Source organism: Callospermophilus lateralis, chromosome 4, assembly GCF_048772815.1.
Source record: "Callospermophilus lateralis isolate mCalLat2 chromosome 4, mCalLat2.hap1, whole genome shotgun sequence".
Taxonomy (NCBI): domain Eukaryota; kingdom Metazoa; phylum Chordata; class Mammalia; order Rodentia; family Sciuridae; genus Callospermophilus; species Callospermophilus lateralis.
This window is the reverse complement of record NC_135308.1, coordinates 156,698,585-156,721,286: the sequence shown is the minus strand read 5'-3', so window position 1 is coordinate 156,721,286 and position 22,702 is coordinate 156,698,585. Positions and strand designations below refer to the sequence as shown.

The following is a 22,702-nucleotide window of genomic DNA, read 5'->3' as shown; positions in this document are numbered from 1 at the left end:
CAGTAATCCAGACCAGAGAGTGGATGGTTTGGAGCAGGGAGAGTGGAAATGGGAAGAGAGAGATCGAGGATAGCCCCCAGACTCGTAAGCGTGGAAACGGCTGGATGAGGCGTGGAGTGAAGAAAGCCTATGGGAGGACAATCTGTGGGGCAGACAGACACCAAGCCCAGGTGGAGGTTCAGACATCCGGGCGGTCCACGGGGAACGGCTGTGCACCCAGGAGTCTGAGGTGGAAGAGCAGCCTGGTTGGACATAAAGGCAGGGGGTCATCAGTACACAGGAGAAGACTGAAGCCAGCAAATGAGATTCTCCAAAGTACATGGTGCAGAGGGGATAAGGGCCAGGGGAAGCCCCAGGACACAAATTACTCGATAGTCAGAGGAAGAGGAGCTCGAGTAGGACTCCGAAAATGAGCAGGAGGAACTAGGCAATAATGGGTCCAACTGCTCAGGGAAGAGGGCACAGGAAGAAGCCAAGGGGGCCAGCGGGTCAACTGAGGTCAACTGTAGAAGCAAGCAGCTGTAGTCGTAAGGACCTGTGTGGCAGTGCCGCCCAATCTGTGCTCAAGGGGAAAAGGTTAGAAACCTTTGTACCGACTTTTTCATTACCCTCTGCTCTGCGTGAAAGTACAGGTGCGAAACCCGAAATTCATTTAGTGCGTGTTTACCAAAGGGTGATTAAGGAATTGTGCTCCGTGAGATGAAAGACACACACACACACACACACACACACACACACACACACACATGCATGCACAGAGTCTGTGGCAAAACAAATTTTTGGAGAGACTGTGCAATGTATTCCCATGTTAGAGTTTGATAATGCAATTAGCAAAGTCAAAGCCCAGCCCCAAGGAACCCTGTTTAACCTCATTTAACCTAGCATTGCCCAAACTCATTTGGCAATGGAATCCCTTCATAATATATCTCCTACCAGCATCTCCCGGGGCTGGCACCAGCAAAACACACTTTGGAACTCGCAGGGTTAGTGGGAGGGGAGAGTCTAACTGGCGAGGTGTCTGCAGCTATTAAGTCTCTGGCAAAGCCATCCCTGCCAACCTTGAGAGAAAGCTTTCCTTGGGTTGGGTTCCTTCATTCATTGATGTAAAATTTATGAGGTACCCATTAGGTGGTGGTATAGCCTGGAGTTTCAAAGATGGCACATTTGAGGAAAAGAGAATTGCAGAGACTGAGGAGATCATTCTTTGGACATATGTGTCTGTTCGTGGTGGAGAATATGGTTAGCCAAATAATCAGCCAGATGCTGGCCTCTTGGAAGGGAGAGGAAAGAAGCATCACCATGAGGCAGACTTCTCTCCTCTAGGAAGTTGGAAGATTTGGAAGGACTTTAAACTGTAAGCAAAACACTGGGGGATAAGTGTTGAGAGCCACAGCCGAAGGGGCCCCAGCAAACTTCCAGCTGCCAGCAAACTTCTAGCTGCCAACTGATTGGCTCCTCTGCGGTGATGCTCATTGGGCTGTTTCCCCGCCCTTTCAGACCACGGAGCTGCTCATTGGGGGCCTTTTTTTCGCTCTGCCCACCCGACCCAGCCAATCAGCCTCAAGATCAGGAGGAGTGGGGGAGGTTGAGAGGCTTGTGGGAAGCCTGTGGTGGCAGTTGGGCTTTGAAGGTTTTTCCTGAGGAGCTGTGTGGTTTGGCCGGTGTGGTTCTAAAAATAAAGTTCGTTTCTTTTGACAAGTGGCTCCTGAATTGTGCCCAGCCAGACTGCGGCAGATAAGGGCCATAAAGAATCCTGGGACTTAGGGTCCCAAGGACTTAGGAGCCTGGGGGCTCCTACTGCCGGCAGAGTGGAAGACCATTCTCAGTGTGGCTGCAGTTGTGGTTGCTACCATTTATTTAGCACCTACTATGTGCCAAACAATTTATATACTGATAATAAGAATAATAAAGCAATAGCTAAAACTTACTGAGTTCCTACTAGGCACCACGTTCTCTTCTAAACCTTTTACAAATGCAAATTACTGACTTATTTAACCTTCTAACAACCCAGTAGATATTTATATTAGATTTCCATCGTCATAACAAAAATACTTGATATAAATGACTTCAAAGGAGGAAGGTCTGTTTGGGGTCATGGCTTCAGAGTTTCAGGGCATGGTCCCTTGTATATGTGGTTTGGGGCCTGTGGAGGGGCAGAGCATCATAGTGAGGAGTCCGTGGTGACGGAGGCTGCTCACCTCACAGCAGCCAGGAAGAGAGAGTTGGGGGCTGGGGTCCCAATGCCCCAGTGACCTTATTCCTCCCATAGGCCCCACCTCTGAAAGGCTTCACCCCCTCCCAATAGTGCCACAGGCTGGTCACCAAGAGCATGGTCTCTGGGGGACATTCAAGGCCAAAACTGTAACAATATTAACCATCTCAAGAAAAGTGAGGCACTGAGAAGTGATGTTCTCGCCCAAGATCATGACTAGTAAGTGACAAAGTTGAGATCTGAATCCTGCCTGGTTCCTCCAGATATTACATTCTTAAACCTGACACTTCCTGCCCCTTAAAAATGTCCCACTGGTACTTAATTTGGATTGCTGGAGTCTGAACCTAATCTGATCACTCCCTGCCATCACCCACAGTGTTCATGTTCTTTAATCTTCTCGTGTTGATGTGTTGTTAACCCAGTTTACAGAGGAGGCTCGGTGTGTTGTTCACACAGCCCGCAGAGGGCAGCACCAAGACCCCTAAACCCGGGGAGTCTGAGTTCCCAGGTCTGCACTTTCCCATCACACAGACGGCTTCATTTTTCAAGCCAGAATTGAGGGAATTGGGGTCAACAGATTTCATGGCTGCTGAGGCCTGGGACCCACTCACTGGGAGAGGGAGGGGCACAGGCGCTGGCCGTGGTGCTGACCCAACCAGGGGGGCTGAGCGCTGGCCGTGGTGCTGAAACCGCTTCCCAGCGACACCCTGCTGGGCAGACTCAGTCCTCTAGATGATGGAGAAGGCCAAAAGAGTTCAGGCAGGGGACTGGGTTGACCCAGCAGTGGGAAGGAGGAGGTTTGGGGTGTGTGGCCAACAGGCATCTTACCAACCCACCTTTGATAACTGGCGTAGCCACAGCTGTACAACCTGTGGGACGCCAGTCTGACTGGGATTGAAAACAGTTATTTTGCAGTTTGCAGCAGCCTTGACCTTTAACGCCCCTGGACTCAAGGCCAAGTAGACTTAGAGACAGTTCCCTGTCCAAGGTTGGCCTCTGGGAACCCTCACCCGACCCAGGGTCATGGTCTTGAACCTTAAGAAGGTCAGGACCATTTGCATCATGCTGCAGTCACAAGCCACAGCCCCAACGCTAGTGAATGCAGATTTCCAAGCACAGAATGGGCCAGGACCCTCCGCCTCCACTGCCAGGACTGCCAAAAAGCAGTGTCCTTGAGCCAGAATCTGCAGAGGACAGGCCTCCAGGCCAGGAGGCTCCATCCCAGCCCCCACACCCCTCAACAGAGCTGAAGATCCTCACACTCAAGACCCTTAAGTAGCTCCTAATTGAAGGGCTTGCCAAGCCCTCTGTGCATTGTGGATCTAATTAAGTTCCAACATCATATCAAATTGAATCCTTTTATTAAACGTTTATCTTCAGATTCCAGAGTGTCACAACACCATTGTTTTAAATGACAGAAATGCAAACAGCATTTGCCTTTTCAACAGCCGGCAAAGTGCAGACCAGGGCAGTGACAGGGTGCCTCTTCCCAGAGCCATGCTTCCCCAGCAAGGGTGGCAGAGACCCGGGCCCCAAGAGCTTGCCTCCAACTCTTCCAAACATGCAATTACCCATACAGCCAGCTCAGCCCCCTGGCTTTGCAATTTCTCACAGTGACTTTTCTCATCTCTTGGGAATTCCTTTTATCTTGGGGGCTTTGGTAGGGAGGTGGGAGATGATCCTGCTCTCTCATCTGCTCCCATCTGTGCATTGGGTCCACAGCTCCTTGGGTCCACCCCTCTGTCCTCCCCTCTGGGATGGTGAAGCCTTCAGAAAGGATCCTGACATTCTCACCTCATCTGCCTCCCTAGCCAGTGACTGGCACAGAGACAGCTGCCAAAGTGCATTGAATCAAATAATTAATTAATAATTAAAGACCAAGTCTTGTTCTCCTCTTTGTAGTCCCTAGCATGTGTCCCAAAGATGACCAAGTCCTGAGGGACCAATTCCTGCCAACTAGACTCATAAGAGACCCACATTTCTGTGTGTACAAATAGCTGCTAAGGCAGAATACTCTCTCCTGGGGAGGGGACAATACTTAGGGCATCAGAAGTTCTGCAAGTGAGGAGTCCTTCTCCCTTCCATATGACCAAACTGGGTTCTTGCCAAACACCTGGAAATGCTAAGGCTTACATTCCGTTTGTTCTTTTTTTTTTAATCAACAAAGTCCCCATTCTTGCCATAGCACAACGATCATGAGAGCCTATCCTGAGAGCTTTACACGTACAGTAACTTCTTCACCCTTCACAAGAAATCACAAAATAGCTAATGGCATCCCACTTTACAGTAAGGAAACTGAGGCTCCAAGGGGGTACACAACCTGCCAAGACCATGTGCCCAGATGATCTGATTGTATTGGTCCTGGGTCTCTATTAAAAATAGTAGCTAACGCACTGGGGTTGCAGTTCAGTGGTAGAGTGCTCACCTGGCACGTGAGAGACCCTGGATTTAATCCTCAGCACCACATGAAAATAAATAAATAAAATAAAGGTATTGTGTCCAACTACAATTAAAAAATAAATATTAAAAAAATAGTAGCTAACATGTATCGACCCATATGGGCCTCCAATTCTTCGCCTACAGCATGGGCTCATGAATAGAATCTACCTGAGGGATTGATGTGATAATTAAATCAGGTGATAAGTGAAGTATTGGCACAGAGAGGGTTTTTAATAAACATTAGAGTCTTCCAAACCCCTGAGAGAGAGAGAACAAAAACTCTGTAGTTCAATTCCTGTCCTCGATGCAATTCTATTAGGGAAATGACACATGAAACTTGAAATAACAAGACAAGACAGCAATACAAGAACTGTCATGAGGTCGCTGGTGGTTAATTGCCAGATGAGTGATCTTGGAGGTGAAATCAGAGATGAGAGGAGGAGGCAGCCCTGGACTGTGGGGACCTGGGAAGGCCTCTTAGAATCCCAGCTTCTATGGGATAGAAGAACCTTGCAGGCCCAGCCCCTGTGGAAATGCCTTCTTCGGCATCTGTAAAAAGCAGTCAATGCTCTGCTGGAACCCCTCCAGGGGTGGGTGGCTCCCTGTGGTGGGAGCCGTTCACTGCACTCACCCAAGTACTGACCGGGCATCTCCTCCCTACCCACCGCCAGGCTAGGGTGACATTACAACTGGAAGGTGTTCACTGCATCCCTTGAAGTGGGCACCCAAGGGCCCCTCGCCTGGTCCCAGCCCTGCCTGTGTATTCCCACCCACAGCCCCCATCTCTGCTCCTCCAGAATGAAATGAGCATTGTCTTAGATGGAGAAGAGGGCACACTTCACCAGCTGGAAGAGAAGGTGCTGGAAGAGGCAGAGCAGAGCAGACAGAAAGCTCTAGGCCTGGCTGGGCTGCCTGGCTCTGTGAGGCAGGCCACAGGAACCCTGAGGGCCTGGGAGCAGGAGTCTCTGGCTCAGCAAGGAGGGTGGCTAAGTGGACATCCCCAGGACCCTGCGCCTCCTGCGTGAGACAGTTCTGCCTGCGTGGCTCAGGCAGAGGTGGTGTTTGAGGGCCCCATCCAGCTCTCTGCAGCCAAACCACCTGGGACCAAGCAATGAACATGACCCAGCAGGAGTGGGCATCTGTGGCCGGGAATCTAGGCAGATAGGGCCAAGCAGTAAAAGCCACTGGTGTCTCCTCACTTCATAGAGGAGCCTGGACTAATGGCTCCTGGTCTTGTCTCTCCAACCGGTTCCCCACTCAGGCACCAGGATGTCACCTAAAGCACAGACGAGGTCACATTAGCCTCCCACTTACCACCCCTCAGTGGTTGGTCCAAAGTTTCACTTTGAATGACGCCTCAGGCCCAGAACAAACCACCACTGCTAGCTCTCCCTACTAGCACAGACACATGCGTATGCACACACATGCACACTCATACAATGCACCAAGCCAACCTTCTGGTTCCAGACCTTCAGACAGGCCAAGACACTGGCCCCAGCCCTGTCCTCCCCTGGGCTGGCCCTTGCTCTCCTCGCCAGGGCCTCCCTGCCCCCACCTTCATCTGCCAATTTCGCCTTCCTTTCCTGGTCATCTGACATGGTGCTTCCTCCAGGAAGCCCTCCTGGCAACCCACCACCACCCAGGCTGGGCCATGTCCCCTCCCCACTCCCAGCAGCCTCTACCCTGCTGGATAGCAGAGGAGTCCCCTGGAAGCCCCCACCCAGCAGGCCTGGCATCAGGACCCAGCTCTGCACTGGCCCTAGCAGGGGGTTCTTAGGGGGTCCTTCGCCTGGCTGAAGCTCCACTGCATGTCTCTAGAGTGGAGAGCACTAGAACCTTCCCAGCAGGCTTCTGGGGACTCAAGGGCTGTGCTGAGCCCTGGCTCATGGCTGCAGCTCCGGGGCTACATCACCGTGGCCTTGTGGTTTTCACCTCAGGTCGTGTGCACTTATTATTCGTCCAGGGCCCTCATCTGACCCCAGTTCTCAGGGACAGGGACTCCTTCCGCAGCCCCTCTCTATTTTGGAACCTAGCTCAATGACACCCACCAAGTAGGCCTCAGAGAAAATCCAGGACTAGTTGAAAAACTGAACTTAAAGACGAACAGCTAGTCCAAGAATAAGGGTCACAAGCCAACAGGAAAAGGACTCGGGTTTCAGCTCTCTTATGAGGGGCAGTCACTACACGCAGGGATGATGAATTTAGAACACACGACAGCATTTCTCCATTATCCACCCGCCCCCGGGACTCGGTACACAGAGTCCTTTGGACAGTTCTGTTCGTAGGATCCAAGCATCGACGGCTGCTGTAACTGCCTGGCATGGTCTCTGGAGTGTGACCCTGGTCTCTCCCCTGCCCATCAGTGAGCTCCTCTGTGGGGACTGTATGTGATCTATCTGTCCCAAGCATGGGACCCTGCAAAGGGCAAGGACATGTGCCACTCACGGGGTATCTGCTAGTGGCAGGCAGGGCACTCGGCCCCCACAGTGCTGGGGTTTATGCAGTTCTCCCAGCCCTCCCAGGTAGGCCGCACTCTCTCCCCGTCCGACAGCTGAGGAGACCCAGGCCCAGAGAGTGTCCCAGTAGGCCTGCATGAAGCCAGGCAGCGGTCTCCACACCCGTGACGCTGACCTCAGATTGTCACTGCTCTCTAACACTAGGAGTTGAGCTGAATCAACTGTGTTCCCTCGTGGCCCAAGACCACCCCCTGGCTTTAGGCTGGCTTCATGGGTTCCAGCTGGGATTGGCCTGTACCCCGCGCAGAGGCCACCAACCTCGTCAGTAGAGCTTTTGCTTTCACTGCAGTGTGGACCGGTCTGAGTTTTTCCTGGTTACTGTGAAACTGCACAGGGTGTATGTTCACTTCTGTCCCTCGGGGGCCTGCTCTAGTGTTAGTTCTACCCCCCCCCCCCAGGGTGGTGAGCTGTGAGGCTGTGACAAGAGAAACCTGAAGTTCAGAACCCAGAGCGAAGTCCTCAGTCTTGGTGAGGTCAGGCACACGTCAACCCACCAACCAGGGAGAGCAAAGCTGACTGAGGCCAGACACTGCAGCCCCCTGCCCAGCCCCATGGTGTGGCCCTGACCACCTTCTCTGGGAGCACCCCACAATGGCTGACACCCACAGATCTTGGTCCATTGACCTTTTCTGGGAGCTAGATGTTCTTCCTTCGTCTGAAGTCAAACCCACCATCTTGAGCCCCTTCCTGGCTCCCTGGTTCCCTGGGTCGAGGCCGCCCCCCCACTTGGCCTGTCTCTTTCTCAGACACACCCCTCCTGCCTCTTCCCGCCTTCACAGCAACAGCTGGCACTGAACACAGGTAAACGTTATCCAGAACAAGAGGTCACGAGGAATACCGGGACCCCGTTTATTCATTTCAATGTCAAATAGTCAGTAGACATTAGTGAGCACCTACTACACGCCAAGCACTGAGGGGTCAACTGATCATCTTCTTAAGAATGTTTTTTAAAATGTCTTAATATTCAATACACACAAAAAGGCTGTTTTAACCATCAACAAAATGAAAAGGCAACCTGAAGACTGGGGAAAATATTTGCAAATTATCTATCTCATAATATCCAAGGCTATAAAGAAAATCCAGGGTTAATATCCAACATTAATATCAAACTCATATAACTCAATAGCGAGAAAACACACAACCTGATTTAAAAGCGGGCAAAGGACTTAAATATACATTTCTCTAAAGATGACATAAAAATTTCCAATAGGTACATTAAATAGTGCTCGGCATCACTAGCCATCAAGGAAATGCAAATCAAAACCACTCTGCAACACCACCTCACACCCTTAGGGTGGCTGTTCCCGCTAGCTGTTTCACTGCTGTGACTAAAAGACCCAACCAGGACAATGTAGAGGAGGAAATGGTTATCTGAGGGCTCACAGTCTCAGAGGTCTTAGTCCATAGAAGGCTGGCTCCATTCTTCGGGCCCCAAGGTGAGGCTGAACCTCATGGTGGGAGAGTGTGGCAGAGGGAAGCAGCCCACAGGGCGATCAGGAAGCAGACAGAGGCTCCACCCTCCAGATACAAAATATATACCCATAGCCACGCCCTCAGTGAACCACCTTCCCAGCCATACCCCACCAGCCTCCAGTTACCGCCCACCTGCTCCCACCAGGGATTAACTCACTGATTAGGTTAAGGTTATAGCCCAATCATTTCTCCTCCAAACCTTCTTGCTTTGTCTCACACGTGGGCTTTTGGGGGACACCACATCTAAACCATAACAGTGGCCATTACAAAAAATCATAAAGTCAAGACACAATGATTGTGGGTGGACGCGGAGGAAAGGGAATCCTGGTGCACTGGTGCGCTGTAGCTGGGACGTAGACTGGCTCAGCCATCCCTGAAAACATCACAAAGGCCCCTAAAGAAATTAAACACAGAACTACTACAAAGCCAGCAATGCCTTTGGATATCCCCTAAAGGAAAGGAAATCAGCATCTCATAGAGGTATCTGCCCCGTCGTTCATTACAGCAACAGCAATATGCAGAAACAACCTGGGTGTGCGTCCAGGCGTGGACCATAAAGAAACTGCAGGATGTGTGCACGCGCGAGCGCGCGCACACACACACACACACACACACACACTCACTGGAATAGTGTCCAGCCTTTACAAAGGAAGAAATCCTGCCATCCATAATGTGGTGAATCTGGAGGACATCATGTTAAGTGAAATAAGCCAGACACAAGGGGGAAAATATATATAAATATATCACATGCTTTCACTAAATGTATAATCTAAATTTTAAAAAATGTTAAATATATAGAGAGAATAGAATAGAGATTATCAGAGTTGGAGGGGATGGGGAGGTGTAGACAGAAGGATACCAAGTAGCAAATATGTAGTAGGAACTAGTGGAAAGATCTAATTGGCAACAGGAGGGCTGTCCTTGGGAACAGTGTGTTGCATTCTGGATTTTTGTTAAATAAGTAGGGCATGGCTGCTCTTGCCACAAAGCCTGAGAAACGGGTCATGGTGAGATGATGGGTATGCTCATTTGTTCTGCTACAGTAGCTGTTTTCCTGCAAATAGGCATGCATCCTACAACAACACATTGTAGACCTTAAATATACACAACAAAAATTTATTTTAAAAAATGTATAAGATGAAAGACTATTTTACAATAGAAATGGGGAGAAATGGTGGGCCCTCCACATCTGTGGAAGTCACATCTGCAGTTGGCTGAAGGGAGTAGAGCACCCTCAGATTCTGGTACCCTCAGAAGACCCTGGAACATCAGTTCCCCATGAGTAATGAGGAACAACCTATATTTCTAAATGATCTATAATCTGGTTGAGGGCCAAGGGCACAACTCAGTTGGTAGAGTGCTTGCCTCGCATGCATAAGGCCCTGGGTTCAATCCCCAGCACCACACACACACATACACACATACACACACACACACACACACACACACACACAGACACACACACACACACACGTTTCCTCAGACAATATAATCTGGTTGCATCTGTTCTTAATTTCATAAAAATGAAGTCATGCTATGTGTATTTTTCTGCAATTTGATTTGTTGGTTCAATGTTATGTTTTGGGAATTCATCTATGTTGAACAGGTGTACCTGTTCATATACCAAAAGTAGCTATCACTTTTCTGGTGATAGAAATGTGGCTGATTCCAAGTACGATGCTGTTACAAGCTTTCTCATGTACATCTTCTTATGCATGTGGGTAAAGTTTTCACTAAGATACATTTCCAAGAGAAATTGCTGAGTGGTTGCATATACATATATCTTGATGTTGTCAAATGACTTTTTTGTTGTTGTTTTGTTACTGGGGATTGTACTCAGGGGCACTCAACCACGGAGCCACATTCCCAGCCCTACTGTGTATTTTATTTAGAGATAGAGACTCTTAACACTTCACTGTTGCTGAGGCTGGCTTTGAACTTGCAATCCTCCTGCCTCAGTCTCCTGAGACGCTGAGATTACAGGCATGCCCACCACGCCCAGCTTCAAATAACTTTAATAAGAGAAATGCAGAAGATTCTGGTGCCCAAGGGATTCTAATATTTGAGTTCATCTAATATTTTATGTTTACAAGCATGGAAACATGTAGAACACTCTGCCCTCACGTGTGTGTGTACATACACACTGACTGGTGCATTTGTTCAATAAACTTTTGTCAGGTAGCCATTATCATTGATTAAAAGGCACAGCATCAATGTAATAATGATTTTTCAGGACAAGAGACATACACCGCTATAAATGAATAAATCAATAATAAGACAAATGCCAATTTCAGAAACATTGAAGTGTGCATCTAAGATTAGAACTGGGGAAAGTGTGGTATCTTCAGGACACTCTCTAGAAGAAATTCCATCTTTGAGGAGTTTTCAGACTTGCAGTTGTTTGTTCTCAATTGACAATACCAGGAGGAAATGGCATCACAGGCAATGTTAAGTGCTGGACAGCCTTGCTAACCCAACCCAAAGCAGGGTCCATGGAGGAGCCTGGAACTTATGAGAAATGCAGAGCCCTTGGGCCTAATCCAGACACATTGACCCAGAGTCCAGCTTAGCATGATTCCCAAGCACTTCTGTGCCCAGGAAAGTCTGAGAAGGCCTCCACAGGAGCACGGGGAAGAAAGAGTCTTTCCAGCTGAGGCAATCCAGAAAGCCTTCCTGCAAGAAGTGTTCATTAAGCTGGGTGCAGTGGTGCAGGCCTGTAATCCCAGCGGCTCAGGAGGCTGAGGCAGGAGGATCTCAAGTTCAAAGCCAGTCTCAGCAACTCAGCAGACCCTGTCTCCAAATAAAATATTTAAAAGGGCTGGGGATAACACTTAGTGGTAAATCACTCCTGGGTTTAAATCTCTGGTACAAAAAAAAAAAAAAAAAGTGTCCATTGAAAAAAGAAATAGAACTACATTTATTGAGTACCTGTTCTGGGTTAGGAACCCACTGGGACCTTCACTTCTGTTATCTGATTGAGTCTTCAGAATCAACCCCTTGTCAACCCTGTGCAAGGATTAATACCATTTTCTTACCCAAAGGACACCAAGGCAAAGAGAGGCCTGTAACTTGCTCAGAGCAACACAGCCAATAGCGAACAGCCAGACTCAGATGTCATATATTTTTTAGTTTGGAGCCCATCTCTTCCCTGGCAGCAAATGAAAAGAACTAACGTCACTGTGGGGACAAAGATCAGGAGCAGATACGTCTGAACATTGCATGAGCAGGTGCTCCTCGTGGTCATCCCCAGCACCAAGGACTTCTGAGAGGTCAGAGGGTGGAGCACAGAGGAAAGGGCAGATTCAGGGAAGGCAGGTAGAACAGAATGCCACCCGCTCCAACCCTACCTGGCGATTGTGCGGTACCTGGAACCCAGCAGGCATTCAGAACTAGCCGCAGAAGGAAGGAAGGGAGAAGCAAACTTATATACTGCCATGAAGCTGTCCTTCCAAAAACCCAGACCAGCTGGTGGCAGGCGGTGCTGGGGTTGAGGTTCCTGCGAGGACAGAGGCAGGCGTGGCCCATCCTCCGCAGGTCTCTGGAATCCCCGCAGTCAGGGAGGGCCCTGCCAGGAAAGCAGAAAGCCAGGAGCAGAGGAGGTTTAAAACACAGAGAAAGCAGCTCCCACCAAACCCTTCATTTGCTTCACTTAAAAAATTACTTAGACAACGTCCTCCCTGCGGCTCCGCGCTCCGCGTGCCCCTCCTGGCTCCAGAGCTGCACTTTTAGCTTCTCTGAATGTGTGGAAAATAAACAGAGGCTGTGCAGCCCCTAATGACCAGGTTTAGGAGGAACTTATTGTATCTAAAGAAACAAGGCCGCCGTTGGTGTTGTGAGATATTAATGTGCCTTTGACAAAGCTGATGAACCGCCTTTTAAGCTACTTAATACCTGCAAGCCCAAATTCCCAGGCTGAACCAGGAAATTCCTGGAGGCTGAACTCCAACAGCCTCAGGCGCAGCCATTGGCCTTTTCAACTCCTGGTGACTGGCCTGCAGTCCCCAGGCTTTGGGGCTGGGGCTGGTGACACAGCTGCCCTGCTGGGGTAGGCGGGTCAGCGGACAATCAAAGTGGTCAGCGGACAGTTGGACAATCGAGGTGATCACATTTGTTGGAGAATAATCCTTCCTAGTTCCTGGTGGGTGTGCCTCCACCCCCCATTTCTCCAAGCTCAAAGCCCTTGACTGTGGGGGGAGTGGACAGAGAGACCCTGCTTGGCTCGGCCTGGCCCCTGTGGGATCTGGCCCCTGCCCCTCTCCAGCTGCCCCCTCCTTCAATCCCACCCTGCAAGTCCTGTAAATGGGACAGATCCTTTTGAAGATCTCCAAAACCACAATTTGTTGTGACTTTGCACTGCTGATCCATCACATAGGCTTGCCCTCCCTGCAGTGGTGTGCTGGTAAAGCTCAACAACCTGTTCTCTGGGATAGTGGGTGGGTGGAGGCCAGACTTGGTTTGTAGCCTTTGTTCATCCCTGTGGCGTATTTCAAGTTAGCAATGTCAGCCAGGAAGAACCCTCTGCCTTCCGCTCCCATTCAGGCCCTGTGACCCCGCAGTCTGCTCTGGGGAAACTTCTCTAACCCCAGACTGTTCTCTCCTGTGGCCAGTGTTTCCTTGGCCGCCCGATTGATCTCTCTCCTTAGAAAGCGTTTCTCACCCCTCCACCATTTTCTCATCACAGCCCAACAAATGTGGGTGTGAGCGTGGGCAATGCACACAGTGCACACGCGCATGCTGCTGGCTCCTGCTCCAAGTCCTGCCGGGCTCTACCGCCTCCTCTGCAGGAGGACCCCGCAACATCCACGCACTCACAGACCCGGATGTGCGGTATGTTCCAGCGCCCTGTCTCCCTGTCCCCACAGCCTGCCTCCCCGGCAGCGGCTCTGTCTCCACCCGAGAGAGGTGAGCTCCTGGAGGACAGGCAGGGTGGTATTTTTCCTCTGTGTCCTCAGCAGGTTGAACAGCGTGGCATACAGTTGGTGCCACATAAACGTTAGCTGGACTGTGCTCCCATAAGGCCTTATACATCCCTCTATATGGCATGTGAGACCTTGCACTCATCATCACCTCGGTCAACCTAAGGGACGGCTGGGACCCATCTGATCATGAAGTCTCACCTTACCCCCTGTCACACACCACTACTTGCTTGTCCCTGGGGGCTGTGTTCATCCCCTAGGCTGACCCAGTCTCCCGAACCCGTGCCCTGGAGCCCTCTGGAATTTGTTTCCCAAGGTCAGCAGAATTCCCTGCACTCCCAACCTCCTCTCCTCCTGCTGGAATGGAGGCCTGGCTCTGCCCGGGACACTTCCAGCCCCGCCACCTCTCCCAGGAGGGCCTCCTCCCTAACCCTGCCCTCTCTGAAACTCACCCCCCTGGGTGCCTTCATTCACAGATTCCTGGCTCCCTCCCAGGCGCCCCCTCATCCTCTGGCTCACTGCCTCTGCCTCCTCCTGTAATCATCCTTGGAGATGCCACAGTGGCCAGGCAAGGAACAAGTTAGAATCCCTGCACTCCGGGACCCAATGGCTGTTCCTCCCACAGGGAAGCTGGGGAAGCATCTGGTGCCGCTCCCCTGTCAAATCGTGGCCAGACAGGGCCATCATTTAGTTTGTGCAGCCTCATCATCAAAAGATCACACCAATAATTTCTAAAAACCAACCAATGATTTGGGGCTTATTAGAATAATTTGATGAATCATTTGCACTTCAACTTTTTAACTGGGTAGGAGAGTCCTAATTCATTCTTGATGTACGGGGAGCGTAAGAGCGAATGTTTCAGTCTCGTCTTTATATTGATTTGTACAACCTTTCTGGTTGCCAGATACTTTCAATACCACCCCTGCCTCCACCTGAGCCCCCACGTCCATGGTCTTGCCTTGACCTTGGCATTGCCAATAGCCACAGCCCCTCACAGTCTCTTTCACCTCCCGCTCTCTGAACATTACATCCCACTTCTGGCCTTCTCCCCGAGCCTGGCAATTCCTCAGCCCCCACCCACCCAAGATTCCCAGTGCATGGACACCCCTCCCTGGCTGTTCAGCACCCACTTGCCCCTCGGGTCCTGTCTCCCGCTGCCCAGCTCAGAGGCTGCCGTCCGTCTCCTAACTGTTCCCTGCCCCTCCCATCTGGCCTCACCTCCCAGCCGCCTCTTGGCCACACTGCAGCTGCACCTGAAAGGGCTGGAGGAAACCACAGAATCTCAGAAGGACCTCAGGCCACCAACACACACACCTCATGTCATGCACACACATGAGCGTGTGCCTGGCCCCCTCCCTCACCCTCCACTTCCCTTCCTCCCCTCCTCACTCTCAGCTAAAGGCTCTGCTTCCCACTGTGTGAGGGAAAGGAAAGCAACGAGAAGAGCTGTGTCAGTGAGGGTCACCGTCATGGGTGCCCCAGGGCTGCCCGCCCTCCCTCCCCACACCACCCTCCACCCTTGCTCTCTGCAGGTCATCCCTCCTTCCCTCTCTACTGGAACCACCCCGTAAGCGTCACAATGCCTTCCCCTGACACAGAGCAGCCAGCACCAGCCAGCGAGCCATGGACACCCCCTGAACACAGTACAGGAGGCTGGAGGGAGGTTAGGAAAGGGAGACCGCAAAGGAGGTGGTGCAGCCCAGAAAGGAACGCCAAAGGTCCTGTGGTAGGAGGGAGTATAGCTGGAGAAGGAAGAAATGTAAAGAGGGGGACAAGGTGGTTGGGAAGTGAGGCCAAAGATAGAGAGGGCAGCTGGTGAAGATGCTAGAGATGTTGAGATTTCCCCTAAAACCTGGGACGCTGAAGCATTTGAAGCTGGAGCTGGCATGATCAGATTTGTATTTTCAAAGAATCATTGTGATATGCAGGGAAGCACTGTCCACTGGAGACAGGGACAGCTTCGAAGGATGCTGAGGCCCTAAAACAGGAAAGATGTGGTGATGGATGAGAGTGGCAGTTGGGGGAGATGGCGGGGTGATGAGCTCACTGGTACCTCTGAGGACCAGACTCCAGGGAGACCCGTGAGTTGGGGCTCAGGAAAGTCAGGTCCTTTTTAACACCCACCAGACTGAGAATGGCAGCCCCCGCCCAGGTACAGGCCTCTGAGGTGAGACCTGAGCTGCTCGCGACTTCCACAGCCTCTCCACGCACATCTCCTGGGCCCCTCTGTGCCGGGAGCCACCTACCCAGGCACCAGTAGGGCACACTGGGTCCCGGGAGCAGCTAGGATGGGTGGGGAGCAGGTGTGGGCGGTGCCACCCACCAGGATGGAGGTGGGGCCCTGGAGAGAGACGGAGCACCACCCTCCAGCCCTCGGTTCCAGAGCTCTGTCCCCAATTTGCTGGGCGCCTCGGGGCACATCAGTGCCGCTGTTCGCCTCCTGCGCCCGATTCCTTATAAAGACGCCTGGCACCGAGCTGGTGCTGACGGAAGATTTGTCAGACTGAATTGAAAGAAAATGAAAGTGCTTTGCAAAGTGCTTTTCAACTACGCTGATTTGTAATTTCAACAATCAGGGGAATTTTTTATCTTCTTAACAGCTGGTAGGAGGTCTCTTCTCCTGGGGGGCGGGGGACCAGATGCGGAGATGGAGGGAGTAGGTGCTGGGGGTGGCCAGACCTCCTGTCCATGCCCAGATGCCAAGGGTAGAGGGCTGCAGCGGGGGTGAGCAGTTGTGCCAGAGGATGGACTGCCCCAAATACTTACACAAGAGATCTGCTCCTGGGGTCCATTTTGACCCCACAAAGCTTCAGTACAGTGACTGGAAGTCCCAGCATGCTCTGGGGAACTGTTTTTCTTGAAGTCAGAAAAGAAGGTGAATTTGGTATGGGGACAGCCCATGTGTGAATGGGGTCCAGGGGGTCTTCTCTGTAATAGGGAGCACGTACTAAGAACCAGAAAGACCTCAAATTCTGCTCTTCCTGTCTGAAGCATGACACGCCTAAACACCGCGTTTTAAAGTATAGGCTAAGTGTCCCCTACCCAAAACACTCAGCCCCCGAGGTGTTTTGGATCTCAGACTTCTTCAGATTTGGGGATATTGGCATATACATAATGAGATCCCTCTGGGTGTCATCTGCACCACGCACACATAACCTAGAGGTAACTATGTACATAAGATGCTTTCTGTGGCCAGTGTTTTGGCCTTGACCCCTCACAGGAGGTCAGGTGTGGAGTGCCACTCAGGGTGTCATGTGGGTACTCCAAAAGTTTTGGATTTGGGAGTCTTTGGGGTTTGGATTAGGAAGGTCCGAGCTGTATGGATTCGATGTACAGGGCTAGATACCACCGTCTGAAAATTCTTGGATGCGTGGCACATGATGAAACCTGCACCCACCTAGTCAGATATGGAATCTCAGGAATCTAAGAAAGTGAACCGCTGAGAGCTTCTGAGGACTGTACTCATTAGGTAACACCGGCTCCTGTCATAGGAGACCCTCCTCAGTGGCTGAACAGTTAAAGTTTGTTGCTCTCTCACACCTGTGTCCCCAGGAATGGATAAATGCCCCAGGCATGGTTCCGAGCCCTGTGTGTACCTTCAGTCAAGAAAACAGTCAGGTCCAGGAAGCTGGGCTTGACCAGACAGTTGGACCACTGAGCCTGCATCTGGCCATGGCCATCCACCCCAGCACGGTCCGTTCTTTTCTCATTCAGAGGACATTAACAGGCATTAGTGGCCCCCGCTGATGCTGAGAGACCACACACATGCAGCAGGCCAAAGCTCCTGCTGTCCGGAAGCTGACACTCTGGTGATTATAAATTGGATTCTATTCGTTGATTCGTATGACGGTTGCTTCAATGGTTTGCTGATTCACTCAGCGAACCCTGATGAGAGCCCGCTGGGGCCTTGCCTTGGAGTTTGGCCCTGGGCAGGTTCTCAACTGCTCAGCAATCACCATGGAAATATTTAGAGTCAAAAGACCTTTGTTTGGACCCTGATTGCAGCTTCTTCTGGACACAAGTACTTATTCAGATCAGGGAGCGTCCCTGAGCCTCAACCTTTACATCTGGAAAATGGAGTGGCAACATTCCTCTTTAGAGGCCTCTGGCAGAGCCAAAATGAGCTGTAGTTTAAGAAGGTGAGGGGAGCCCAGCCCCCAGTGGGGCCTCAACCCCTGGATGCCTCAGAGCTGCTGGGGCCCAGGGTGAATTTCACATAATTACAGATGGGAATGTGCTCGAAGCTCCCGGGAAGGGCCAAGGGAATGTCTCCACCTCACTCTGGGCTCTGCCTTCTTTGGAGAGCTGTCTGCATGCGCGGCCTTCTCACATACAAAATGCAGGCTGACTCCCCGCCGAGCCAGGACATCAAGTCAGGCCACTAAGCAACCAGCAGCATCCCCAGCACAGTCCCCAGCCCAGAATCAAGGCCCCCACCACTGCCAAGCTCCAGCTAATCCTCAGAAACTGCATCGCAGGGACCAGGGATGGAAGGCAGGGTTTTGAAGTTTAGCTTTAGATCCTCTCCACAGAGCTGCGGGTGAGTGTGTTTTGATCCACCAGGCCGATGTCCAAAAAGACAAAGCAGCGATACCTTCCTTGGGGGGAGGGGGAGGCTTGGGTGAGCTTCAGAAGAGCAAGAAGTCGGAAGGGGCAGGGGCTGAGCCCGCACACTCCGTTCTCATGAGCTCCTTCCCCTTGCTTTGCAGGGAACTTCAAAGGCCTGTGCAAGCAGATCGATCACTTCCCAGAGGATGCAGATTACGAAGCTGACACAGCAGAATATTTCCTCCGTGAGTCACACGATTTTTCAATCTCCCTCCAGGTGGTGGTCCTGTGCTTTGAGCCGTCAGAGAGCCAAAGGTCTATCTAGAGGCCCTGGTTACAGCAGAAAGCAAAAAAAAAAAAAAAAAAAGATCTGCACCTGGCTCCTTTCCAGCTTTTAGGAGGGCAAAGCTTTGTGCATGCTGTTCCCTGTGCCCACAACACCCTTCCCTCCCCTTCTTTGTCTGGCAAACTCCTACTCAATAATCTCCAGGTCTCAAGGGAAACACCACCTTCACTAGGAAGTTCCCCTGGGCCTCTCCCCAGGGGTTCCCAGAGCAAGCACTTTATCAAGCTGTAGGTTCCTTTATGTGAGCAACAATCCCCCAGGTCCCCAGGAGGAGGGACCCTCCCTTCTTGTCCACCTTTATAGTCTCAGCCCAGTGCAATGCGCACATTAAGAATTCAGTAAATATTTCTTGCATAATTGAATGCGGAAATCAGATCGTGCCAGATTGGAACTTCTACAAAAAAAAAAAAAAAGCAAAAGAGAGACATTTTTTTCTTCCCCCGCAAGACAAATCAAAGTTAAATCCTGATGTAACAGCTGTGATCTTAAATCCACCTGAGACATATTATCAAGAGAAAGCATTTTGAGGCCCCAAGGGGCCTCCAAAGCTTCAAGCATCAGCTAAAACTAACAAGGCTGCCAACTCCCCGAGAAAGGGATTTCCCAGAGAGGAGCTGAGGGTCCTTGAGACCTGGGATGGCAGAGCCAGAGGCTCTCACACCAGCTCTGAGGTTTGGTGTCCTCCCCCAGAGTGACCTGCCTCTGCCTCCCAGGCCTGGCCTCCTCCCCTCCCCCACAGCAGAGTGGTGACCTTCCCCCTCGGATCCCTTTTATGAAAAATGCAGGAAGCATTTGATAATGTGGATCGGCCCTGTCTCTTTCAATAATGACTCCTCGCATCAAGCCCAGCTCACAGGTGAGCCTGGAATCGGGTTTCATTGGAACACTGTCAGCCAGGAAGCTGGGGAGAGGGAGGAAGGGAACACCTGGAGATTTATGGATTTTATTTTTTTAAAGGGGAAAAAGAAAACCTCATACCACACTCGCCACTTCCTTTTCTGAATTCCCTCAAGACAGTATCCTTAAATGGAAGTCCCAAAAGGGCCACTTGGTCATTGTTACCTGTTACACCTCTGGAGCTCTTGCCAAGCCTGATCTTAGCAGAGGAGCCCCAGGGGGGGGGGGGTAGTAAATGTGGATTGAGCACCTGCTCTACGCCAGACCCAGTGCTCAGTAATGAGGAGACGGAGATGGACAAAAAAAAAGACAGTCCCTGGCCCAGGAAGAGCAGAACCAACAGGGAAGATCCTCAGAAACAGCTCGACTAGGAGACACAGCCTGGCAAAGATGTAGAGGTGACCCAGGGCCAGAGCCACAGTGCTGGACCCAGCCTCACCTGGTGGAGCATAGTACCCTGTGACACTCTGTTCACCAGGAAGTACCTTGAGGTAGGAAATTTGTCTCATTCATTACAGCACTTAGAACCAACCCTGGAATCTAGTAGGTGCTCAATAAATGCTTTTTATTAAAAGAAAAATAAAGATGCAGGAATCTTCCATAGCAATTCCGGCCAGCTCTATGCCTCAGTTTCCTTAGTGCTAAAGAGAGAAGAGCTTCGAGTTTGGTTTATCTGGGTATATAGACTGCACTCTCATTAGCCAGGTGGGATCCCCAAGGTCCCATTGGACTTAGCTCAACAATACTTCTTGAGCATTTATAACAGGGGTCAGCATACTTTTTCTGTAAAGGACCACACAGCAAACATGCCTGACTTTCCAAGTCACACAGTCACCTCCCCATCACTCAATCACTCAGCTCTGGCAAAAGCAGCCATAGGCAACACAGAAGCAAATGAGCATGGCATGTTCCAGCTGAACTTTATTTACAACGATGGGCAGCAGCCTGTGTTTGACAGTTTGCTGACACCTGATCTATAATATGCTGGTGTTGGACTAGATGACAAAAATGATTTTTTTTGGTGGGGGGGTACCAGAGATTGAACCCAGAAGTGCTTAACCACTGAGCTGCATCCCCAGCCCTTTTTATTTTTTATTCTGAGACAGGATCTTGCCAAGTTGCTTAGGGTCTCGCTAAGTTGCTGAGGCTGACTGAACTTTCGATCCTCCTGATCCTCCTGCCTCAGCCTCCCAAGTCGCTGGGATTACAGACATGCACCACCGAGCCCGGCAACAATTTTTTAAATTGTTTAAATTTTAAAGCCGAAAGTTCCTATCATTCTCCAAAACTCTAACCTGATTGGCAAGAGAAGAGGGAAGAATGGCATCATTTTTCCAGGAGAACCCCGATCCCGCTGTTTATGCAGACCCTATCTGACCCCCCACTTTGATTTGGAAGCCCGTCTGTGGGCTTCCCCTGCATGTGACTCCATTCCACATTTGGCTGCAGTATTGCTGGCTCCAGTTCATCACCCCCTAAGACTCTGAGCACAGAGCCCAGCAAGGAACTGGGGCCCAATAAAGCACTTTGTTGCTGAGCAAGGAAGTAAATGTTTGAGTGAATAAGTAAGTCAAGGTCAAATGCCATGCATACAATGCAGATAACAGGGGCTTCCAGAGGAAGAAGCAGATGGCCCAGAGGTAGGCGGGGTTTCTCCCGAGGTGGGTGGGGTTTGGCAAGGATGTGGGTGGGGCTGCTCCTAGAGGTGGGCGGAGCCTGAGTCAGCCCTGTGTTCAGGTGTGTCAAACCCAGGGGCACAGTACACCTGCCCTGCCGGAGGCCGCCAAAGGGACAGAAGCAGCCACTGCCCCTGAGCCATAACCTTCTGGAAACAGATCCTTGGATCTAATTATGTTTCACACAGGAATTAGAGGGAGCCTGCCCCTCAACTCTCTCGGAAGAGGTCTTTCTAAAAGGGCTCTCTAAGAAGATGTCACCAGAGCTGAGAGTTAGACCCCAAAAGATTCACTCATTTATTCACCTACTCACAAGGTATTCAGCAAGAAGTTACTATGTGCTGACACCATTGTCAGTACTGGGGATCCCAGGGTAAACCAAAAAAGCAAGCTGGTGCCTCCCGGAATGTTGCATTCCCAAGGCAGAGACACAGTAGGCGAAGTGCAGGCACAGCTCTCCCGAGGTGGCTCACCTAGACAAGGCGGCCAAGACTGCTTCCCTGAATAAAGAAAGAGGGTGAGGTAAAAGGACTTTGGGGAAGGAGTGCTGGAGGAAGGCAGGGGCAGAGGCCTTAGAGAGGAGCCATGCACCCCATCTGCGGCCAGAGAGGAGCCAGGCTGGTCGGAGCACAGCCCAGGCACTCGAGGGCCTGGGGACAAAATCAGACCCCCTTCTAGGTGTTGATGTAGCAAGCGCAGTCTGGCGCCCTGGAGGAGGGGGTGATAAGAGCAACTGAACCCTCAGGGAGGCTGGAGTGCTGTTCAGTGGTCTGAGCAAGAGGCAAAGGTGGCGTGGACCAGACGCTGGCCATGGCAATGGTGAGCCCAGGCAAAGCTGGCGGGAGCGGGGATGGCCACCAGTCAGGGTAGGTGGTAGGCAAGGAACTGCTGGCAGAGGGCAGTGCATTGGGTTCCAGAAGACAGTAGAGGACTGGGAGGAGGACAGGGGCCAGGAAGGCAGGGACCCAGTACAGTGGAAAGGATTTCAACAGAGAGACCCTGTCTGCCCACAGCTCCACCTTTGAGCAGCCTGCCTCTGACTCAGAGGGGCTGCAAGCTGGTGGGTGGGCTCAGAAAGGCCGCTAGAGCTCCTGCTGCTACCAAGGTCAGGGATGACCTTCAGAGTGATCTGCAAAAATTCCAACCCCCCCAACCCCCATGCCCTGGGGGCTATCACCCTCTGAAATGGCCCAAGGCCTGAGGTGTGCAGGCATGGGACATTAGGCCTTGCCAAATGTGCTGTGGCTCCTAGGACCCCTTGGCTCCTTGAGGCCCAGCGTCCTAAGTAGAGTGAGCCCAGCCCTGAGCTGCTGCCCCCCTCTCTGAACCTAGTCTCCCTGACTGGAAAAAGTGGGACATCACCCACCAAATAGCATCATCATGAGAAAGAAGGTCAAGGGCCTGGCACAGGATCTGCATACCCGCTCCTCCTGCCCCTGCCCTCTGTGTGTGACCTCAAGTTTGAAAGTCCACTAGAAGCAGAATATTTGTAGTTTTAAAAACAAAATTGTGATTTTCCCAGTTTCCCAGGCCTGTGTTCTTTCATTCACCCGCCACATGCTCACTGAGCCTGCACCATGCATCAGGCGCTGTTCTAGATGCCCAGGATTGAGGAGCCACAAAGTAGATCAAGTACACACTCAAATGCAAGGAGACAGAAAATAAATAAATCAGCAAAC

At 51.2% G+C, this 22,702-nt stretch overlaps 1 protein-coding gene across 1 annotated transcript in view; it reads left to right on the top strand.

The window, feature by feature from the left end:
• Cacng2 (calcium voltage-gated channel auxiliary subunit gamma 2) overlaps nt 1–22,702 on the top strand; it is a 107,733-nt gene that overhangs the window by 73,142 nt on the left and 11,889 nt on the right. The window contains exon 2 of the mRNA XM_076853275.1: nt 18,266–18,349. Coding sequence (XP_076709390.1) covers nt 18,266–18,349 — 84 coding nt within the window. The remainder of the gene's footprint in view (nt 1–18,265; nt 18,350–22,702) is intronic.